Genomic DNA, 9,322 nt, shown 5'->3' on the forward strand with positions numbered 1-9,322 from the left:
CATTATCACTGTAAGACTGTAGGATAAAGTTAAACATATTACACGGAGGAAGAGAAAACAGTAGCATGCAAGCTAACCGCTAAAGTAGCTTGAAACAACACAAGAAGTAAGTGTTTGTTTAGTGAAGTTTAAAAACTGTAGATGGAAGCACATTACAGCAAAAAGCAAGCAGAAATTCACAGGAAATTAACAGTAGATTGATAAGAGTTAGAGATAGGAAAATATAACAACTATTGGGCTTCTTGGTTACTGTTTATCAATCTCTATCAGGCATACAAGTATAAGGCAGTGTTGGTAGGGCATGGTAGTGTTGATACAAAGGGTAGTCTCTAGAATGATTAGGTCTATATTTTTATTTTTTGAAAATCCTTTTTATTGTTGTTTTTGTATTTGTTTACAAAGTCAGGGAATAATTCCCTGGACACAGGATTTAAACGAGTTGTTTATCTTTCATTATTGTGAAATATTGACTTTGTTTTGCTCAATTTTATGTAATAAAAGTTTAAATAAATAGTACTAGTGATAAATAATTAGTTTAATTATTGTGTTGATTTTGTTACCCCGGCTATAGCCATCATTAATTAATTAAATACAATTTACAGGTAACGCATGTGATGGTTATCGGCCAATTTCAGTCATGGATGATCAGAATCGTCAACATAAAACCCTAAAAGAAACGTCATAAAATGTCAATTTAACTTCAAAAGATTGATAGTTATAAACTGAAGATAGCTCCTTGAGAAAGTCATAATCCAATTTTGACCGTGCCTCTTCAAATAACCAAAAATCTTTGGGAACCGGAATTGTCCAAATTTAAACAATACCCAACCCTATAAGTTAGGTTATTTATAGACTCTACATTGTCCATAGCGAGAGTGGTTGTTTGTGTTCCGTGATTGACTTGGGGCCATGACAGTGTGTACCGGCTTCTCACTCAAAGTCAGCCATCACTCGAAACAGGATACGTGGTGGAAAATGAATGAATGAAGTGTGTGTGTTTGGAAAAAAGAGGTATGATCAGTCGAGGTAATATCGCTCAAACTGTCCTCTCTTTTTGCCCCTACAGGTGAGCTGTCGGTGCCCACACATTCCCCCCGCTACCCCACCGCGGCGGAACTCGACACCTACGCTCAGAAGACGGCCAACAGCCCTCTGTCTATCAAGATCTTCCCCACCAACATCAGGGTTCCCCAGCACAAGCACCTTAACCGGACTGTGAACGGATACGACACCACAGGCCAGCGCTACAGCCCCTACCCACATCTCCACACTGGGGGCTACCATGGCCTGCTCGCCATTGTCAAGTCCTCTTCCTCCTCGTCATTATCATCCACTTTTGTCCCATCTAAAGGTGTTCTTAAGAACTCGGAAGGCAGACGGACTAAATTGTCTCCAGCCCACATTGCGGTCGCTCCTTACCCACCCAGTAGTAGCACTTTAGTCAGTGGTCCCAGTCAGATGGGGTACCACACGGAGCCCACTAAGCCTCCAGAGGGACCCGGGCTGTCAGTCCCCCCAAACGTCACTGTAGCTGGCTCGGTGATTCCTGTTGCGGGTGGGCGTGGCCTAGCCCTCCCGGCGCAGTCCAACCTCCCATCTATCCAGAGCATCATTTACCAGATCAACCAGCATTGCCAAGCCCAGGCTTTGCAGCAGGTGTGTCAGGGGGCACCACCTTCTAATTCCAGCCCCTCCAAGCAGGGCACAACAGTCATGGGGGTCTCCTCCAGCTCCTCAGGTGGAGGTTATGTAATGGGAATGGGCCCACAGCCCAACATGGTGTACACAGGTCCGGCGATGCCTCCTCAGAACGCGGAGGGGCTGAAGAACGGGGTGTACGCGGACAGCATGGACTACATCCTCTGGCAGAAGCAGCAGCAACATCATCAGCATCAGCAGCAACAGGCCATGTTGAGAATGTACAGCGGGGGCAGCGGAGGGGGCGGAGCTATCAGCAAGTCCCCTGAAAGCTGCATTCCGGTCGGCGGAATCATGGCGGGGCAAGTCTCCTCATCCTCGTCCAGACCCTACCACATGACGGCAAGTGCCAGCGGCGGAGGCGGCATGGACAAAATCAGCTCCTCGCCTTTGAACTGCGTGGGTATGCACGGGAATTTTTCAGTGGGTCAGTACTTCGCCCCGCCGTGGAACAGTGTCCTGGTGACACCCGACAGTGACTGCTACAACCCCCAGGAGCTTCTAGCCAGCTCCACGGGTGGGTCGGTGACAGGGCACAGAGAAGTGGGCTACCCGCACCATCCCTATCACCACCACCACCACCACCACCATCACCCCGCCATCGACAGCGGCGGGCGCCTGTGCTGCAGCCTGCCCAGCAAGGGCATGTGCAACACGTCCGTGCTGAGCAGCAGCTTGCAGTCTCTGGAATACCTGATTAACGACATCCACCCACCCTGCATAAAGGAGCAGATGCTTGGCAAAGGCTACGAGACGGTGTCGGTGCCGCGGCTGCTCGACCACCAGCACGCACACATCCGTCTCCCCGTTTACAGATAGAGAATCACAGGAATCAAGCAGTGAATTTGTGAAGAAAAAAAAGTGAGCGCGTTCGGATTTGCTTTAAGAGGTGCTGCTGCGTGACCTGAACTTTGGCGGCGAGAGTCCTGGTGAAAAGAGCAAGTGGGACAGAAAAGGGATTTTAAGATGATCCATTGTGTGGTTTGCCAACAGGAATTTTGGATTGTTTCTTTTGTTTCTTTTTTTGATGTTTTTACTTGCCTGAACTTTTCTCAGTTTTTGTTTTTCTGATGGAATCATAGCTTGTCATGAAGTGAAGAAGCCACTTGTCCACCCCCTGCCCACCTTACAAATACTAAGGATGAAGCTACTGTGTAGGTTGTCACTGAAATAAACGGTCTTAAAGGACTCAAGATTAGGGCTGCTCACAACATCCAAAACCCGTAAGCAGACGCTTGCAAATGGATGAAATTATAGGCAAGACTCTAGCGTTCAATAATCAAGTCGGATTAGCAAAAAGATATTACATTGTTATTGATTATTGCTGTTGTAATTGATACATAAATTGCACTGCTTGAATCTTGTTTGGAATTGGGTAGTTTGGATATATTTAAGAAACTTGAAAAAACTTGAACCTATTTTATGTTGTTTTATAGATTTGTAGGTATATTATTATATGCATTGGCTGCTATGGGGAAAAGTGTCTCTTATGCTTTTTGTTTCCACTCGGTTTTTATGATTTTTAATCTTCCTCTTAAAGCTAATTTGCAGTTTCTCATGTCCTAATTTGGGGCATAGTCGCTGCTTCTGTTCTGTAAGGACTTTATTTATAAGGACTTACTTGAGGTTTGTCTAACCAACACTGGAATCGACAAAAACGAAGGAGTAATGGGGCGCACTGAAAAAAATCGAAATAATACATAACTTACCAAAATAAATCCATAATGAGGAGATTTTTATTTCAAAAAAATCAGAGAAACATTTTTAAAATTTTTTTTATTTATTTTTATTATTTACCTGTCCTGTCCAGTCGTATTGGGAAATAATATTCTTGATCGAGATGCCCGTATCTGCTGTACAGATTTACTATAGGCCTACTTTACGAAATATAAATGTGAGGTACTGCTTTCTATTTAACTTTAATAAATATTTAAATATATATAGTATTTGGCGCTTCGGCGATGAGGCAGCAACTTGTCCATGTTGTACACTGCTTTCCGCCCAAGTGCAGCTGGGATCGGCTCCAGTACACCCGTGACCCCGAGAGGGACAAGCGGTAGGAAATGGATGGCATGGATAGTGTTTGGCACATCCAGAACAACTACAAAACTACATCAGCAGATACAATACATACAAACACAATACCAGTATTTAAACAAAAAATCTGATTAGGGTATTAGAAAGTAATGAATATTGATGGATGGACTCAGTATTAATGAACATTTCTACATTATAATTAAAACAATAATATTATCCGGGCTATACAATATTACTATTATAAAAGCATACCTTGATTAATGTTGAGGCTCTTGTCAAGTTACGCTTTGGGCGCCCGGTCGTCCAGAAACCGTAGGGTTGGCAAATTTATCCCAGTTTCCTCCAACCCGGTTAATGCCGTTGTCTGGTTTAGCAGGACGCGTAACCCACCTTGCTTCAAGTGCAAGGAATTATGTGAACAAATGTTTGTCAGAGATCAGCAGTAGCCACGTTTCCTTCAGTCTACCCCAGGGGTGTCCAAAGTGCAGCGCAGGGGCCGTTTGCGGCTCACGGCTAAAATTATCACGGCCAGCGGCACATAAAAAAAAATACCAAAACGTGGAATGACAGAAGAGAAAGTGAAAGTGCAGAAAAGCACTTCAATCCAACAGGTGGTAGAACCAAAATAGGAGCACCGGGACAGAAAAAAAACCCACACAGGAATAGCGAACAAAGTCAAAACTGTGATATGGGATCATGACATGTTGAAATATTGACACTAATAACACAACCCTGACATGCAGGCTGTTTTTTTAATGACATTTTAGTTTATTTTTTAATCAAAATATTATACTAATTTTGACAGTGAAAAATCTCAAAATGTCCCCTGTATCCTTTTATTTTTTCAGTAACCAAGCCCCATGACGGCTCTGGCTACAGCTGGAGCTTACCGCCATCATAACTGAGTTACTGTATAACAGGTACGCAGTCTAAAGCGCTGGTCTAGAAAGACGCTATATAAATCCATATTACTATTATTTTTATTTTCATTACAGTACAGATGGACCTTGGTCGTAGGTATTCATCTGTCCTAAAGACTCAGTCGGAAAGCAAATTGCAGGAAAATCAAAATCATTTCAATTATAAACAATGTAAATCCAATTAATTTGTTCCAGACACCCATCCAGCCATTAGGATGGGTTGTAAGATGGAGCCTATTCCAGCTGACACCTTAGACTAGTCGCCAGTCAATCAATCGTAGGGCGTTTCAGACACTCAAAAATATTTTATACAAAATATATAAATGACTAATTAAATGGATAAAAATAACATTTACCATCACTTTTACATTTATTGAAGGGCTCTCTTTGACTATCACTGTTCTGGCTGTACAGTGGATTATTTTGCAGCTGTATAGCTCAATAATAGTTTAAAAAAAAAAAAAGCGCAGACACAGAGTCTGGGTGTTTAATTGTGCAAAAGCAGATATTTTATGACAATTGTAAATGTTTGAATAGACTGCAATAAGTTTTGTTGGGTTTTTTTTTTATCATCAATCAACATTATTACCGTAATTTCCAGACTATACAGCTCCGCCAAATATAAGCCGTGCCAACTTAATTTTTGGACTAATTTGATTTTAAGCCACACAGGTCTATTATCTGCAGGTGTACACATTCAAACATGAAAGCACAGGCTGGTGTTCATTCATAAATGTAACAAAAACACTGCATACCGGAAAAGTCATTGAGCGCTGCCTTGGTCGTCCTCAAACTGGGGCCACTGGGGTCGTCTTCAGTCTCAAAGTCCATTTTGTTTTTATTTTCAGTGCCGCCCTAATACTCCATTGTAACCATATTGAAAAGGGAACCTAAGAAAGGAAAGAAATGTTACAATGAGGAATGTGACTTGGAGGTTACCGACATAACGATACATGTAGGTGTGTTTAACGCAGATATGTTGCCGAGCGCATGCACACACAGGTGTGTATGCGTGTGTGTGTGCGATTTTAGCTCTTCAATATCCTCAGACTTTTTATTTGTCCGTGTGTGTGATTTCAAGATTTCTACCACAGTCCTATAAACGTCATATCTGAGTAATGTACAGATCTCGCTCCCCTTTTTTAAAGACTCCTTTCAAAGTCTGCCTTCTCTGTCAGGTTTAGCTACTGAAAAAAGAAAAAAAAAATAGCTGAAAGACGCGAGTCCTATTTAGGGGGAGACACTATTCCTTCGTCTTGCAAATAGAAAAAGAAAACAATCATTTGCTCTCTTCTGGATGAAAAGAGACAAGGGTCACTGCTTTTCCTTGTTCGTTTTAGCCCCTGGTCGGGCTGCATTTAGCCCGGGCCGGTCTTAACTAGATGATTCAGAGCGGTGAAATATTTATTATGACTGTGAGATTCCCTTGAATGTACTGCACTTAAATTACTGCGATGTTTTATTGCCTTGTGGGATTCAAGAGAAAGACGACAAATTGGATCAGTGCAGCAGACCTCTGGTCTTGAAACAAGCATTTCTTTTGTCAGTGGAATTTCAATGCTAAATTGAATTTATTAAATAAAGAGACAAATGGAGCTTTGTTGTGGGGGAAATACTGGCATCAGTCTAGATTAATGAAGTGCAATTATTATGACTGTATGAACATTTTTTTCTCTAAGCTTACACCAAAAAAAAATGTAAACTACAGTTGTCAATACATTCCCAATGTACCACACTCTAATCCCTATCCTTTTTATTTTTGTTTTGTTTTGAGGTGTAAAATAAATCTCTTTAAGACTATATCCACTGGCCAAATCCTTGGCTTTGATGTCTGTCATTATTTTTTTGTAGGCCGAAGTCGATCAATCGACAAGTGAAAATAATAGTATATATATGTTTGTGTGTGTGTGTTTGTTTTCTTCACTCTGTGCATTGCGCTCAATTGCAGAATTAAATGAACAAAGTGAATCCTCGTGTCAGTCATCCACAATCTTTGTCTCAGTGGGCGACATGGGGACCACTACCTCACACACACAGGATGCACGGACAGAGAGACTAGCAAGTCGGGACTGGCTAGTGAGACGCACTGCAAAGTAAGAACTATTAAAAAGAAAAAAGATGATCGCAAAGTCAAGTGTATGAATGAGGGATGGATGGACAGACAGAGGAGCCTATCACGGACAAACAAGCAAGTATGCCCAATTTGTTGAAAAGTGCTGGCTCCAAAAAAAAAGACAACAAAACAAAACACCGTACCCAGTTTTGGCAACTGAGGGGAAAAAAAACTTCCAAAAGAGGCTTGGGCCTTTAACAAATTTTGCTTGACAATATATTGAGCTACAAATGATTGCCGATAAACAATCTTATATATCAGTGTTTTTCAACCTTTTCTCAGCCAAGGCACATTTTTTTCATAGAAAAAATTAATTCTAGTTTCTTCAAAATAGCCGGCCTATGCTTTGATAACTTTTTTTGCCCACTTTTGGCATTCTGTCGATGAGCTTCAAGAGGTAGTCACCTGAAATGGTTTCCACATCCCAGGTGTGCTTAAAGCTCATTGAGAGAATGCCAAGATTGTGCAAAGCAGTAATCAGAGCATAGGGTGACTATTTTGAAGAAACAAGAATATACTTTTTTTTTTCTTCTTCATCACGGACTATTACTCACTGCAGAGTTTGTAAGAGCCAAAACATTGTGCGATGTCTGCTGTCATTAAGATGCCGAGTGCTAGGAGTTTCATATATTCCCGTTTAGTTGAGAATGTCTCATAATCCTGAGGCTGGGGGCGGACCATGTATCTTTGTGTCGTCCTCACCAGTTTCGGGTCCCAAATGGCTGTCAAAGTGTACCAACTTGTCGGAATACCTACTCAGACTTCCTCTGTCCAGGTGAGATGCATGATTTATGATCTATTATAAACTTACAGGGAGCAAGGAAGCAAGAAAGCAACTGCCCACTCAAAAATGTAAACATACCGACTAGGGTTGTACGGTATACCAGTTTAAGTATAGTACCGGGATAGTAATAAATCATATTCGGTACTATACCGCCTCTGAAAAGTACCAAATGTCAGCAGCTAAATTAGGAGCCTTTGTTTGTTTACACACTACTAAGAGACAAGTTGTCTCATGTGTTCACTATTTTATTTAAGGACAAACTTGCGATAAGAAACATATTATTAATGTTCTCTAAGATTAAAAAAATATATATAAAGCCAATAATGCAATTTTTTGTGGTCTCCTTTATTTAGAAAGGTACCAAAAAGTATTGGTACTGGTACCAAAATATTGGTATCGGGACAACACTACTAGGGACACACGATAGTGATCATGGCGCCGCTATAAATAGTTTGTCTGTGTTAGCGCTTTTAATAACGATATTGCTAACACTTTTGCCGCTTTTTGGATGTTTTTTTTATCAGATTTAATGGCTGAAATAAAAGAGCTCCCATTGGCTCCGCTGATAGCTGACTTTTATTTAAAATTAAAATGCGTTAAAAAAAAAAATCCATCCGTCATGTCTTTCATAGTGATTGTGAACAATGGGCAAAATTCCCCCAAAAAGTGCAAGACCCCTTTAAATGGCCAGAGCAATATTATTACCGTATTTTCCGCACTTTAAGGCGCACCGGATTATAAGGCGTACCTTCAATGAATGGCCTATTTTAAAAGTTTGTTCATATATAAGGCGCATTGCATTATAAGGCGCATAGAATAGAGGCTACAATATGCATCCTTTAGATCAGTGGTCCCCAACCTTTTTGTATCCGCGGACCGGTCAACGCTTTATAATTTGTCCCGCGGCCCGGGTGGGGGGGATCCTTTTTTTTATTTATTTTTTTTCTTTGTCATGAAAAAGGGAGGTTTTTGTCATGAAAAAGGGAGGTTTTTGTGATTGGTGCACTAATTGTAAGTGTATATCGTGATTTTTATGTTGATTTAATAAAGAAAAAAAAATATATATATATACATTTATTTATTTTTTTAAATAAAAATTAATAAAAAATTCTTCTGCGGCCCGGTACCAATCAGTGGTTGGGGACCACTGCTTGAGATGGAGCTGTTCTAAAGGGAATTTCAACAAAAAAGTCAGATAGGTCAGTCAAACTTTATTAATAGATTACAAACCACCGTTCTGGAAACTCTGTTTACTCCCAAAATGAATAAACAGCTGTTTTATTATATTCTGCGAGGTAAAGTCAGTGACTTGGCATTTCGTTTATCTTTTAACAACAGCAAGGTATAACATATAACAGGTGCAACATTTATATCACATAGCGGATGGGAACTTTTCTTCAATTCAATAAACACATAAAAAACAGTCTGATACTGTTACAGTAAATCAAACGTTAGTGTAATCACAATATAGTAACACTTGAAATAGTGCAAAGCAGTAACAATATATCAATAACTCAACGTTGCTCAAACGTTAATGTCACAGAACACAACACACAAAATAAACACGTGAAGCTCACTTTATGAAGTTATTCCTCATCCACCAATCCCTCGAATTATTGTTCTTCTTCAGTGTTCTCTCGCTGCAGCTTTATTCCCGTGTTCTACTGTGTGACTGATCGCCTTGAGTTTGAACTCTGATGTGTCGTAAGCGTGTCTCTTAATAGGAGCCATGTTGAAGTCCTTACATAAACAGACAAATGGAAATGAAAT

General features: G+C 40.6%; 1 protein-coding gene across 2 annotated transcripts in view; it reads left to right on the top strand.

The window, feature by feature from the left end:
• Positions 1-6,455, top strand: part of fam222aa (family with sequence similarity 222 member Aa) — a 154,362-nt gene extending 147,907 nt beyond the window's left edge. For both annotated transcript variants that reach the window (XM_061906515.1, XM_061906516.1), the window contains one exon: positions 1,067-6,455. In XM_061906515.1, the coding sequence (XP_061762499.1) occupies positions 1,067-2,517 (1,451 nt within the window). In that variant the 3' untranslated portion in view covers positions 2,518-6,455. The remainder of the gene's footprint in view (positions 1-1,066) is intronic.
• The last annotated feature ends 2,867 nt before the right edge of the window (positions 6,456-9,322 follow it).

This window comes from Nerophis ophidion, linkage group LG07, assembly GCF_033978795.1.
Source record: "Nerophis ophidion isolate RoL-2023_Sa linkage group LG07, RoL_Noph_v1.0, whole genome shotgun sequence".
Lineage (NCBI taxonomy): Eukaryota > Metazoa > Chordata > Actinopteri > Syngnathiformes > Syngnathidae > Nerophis > Nerophis ophidion.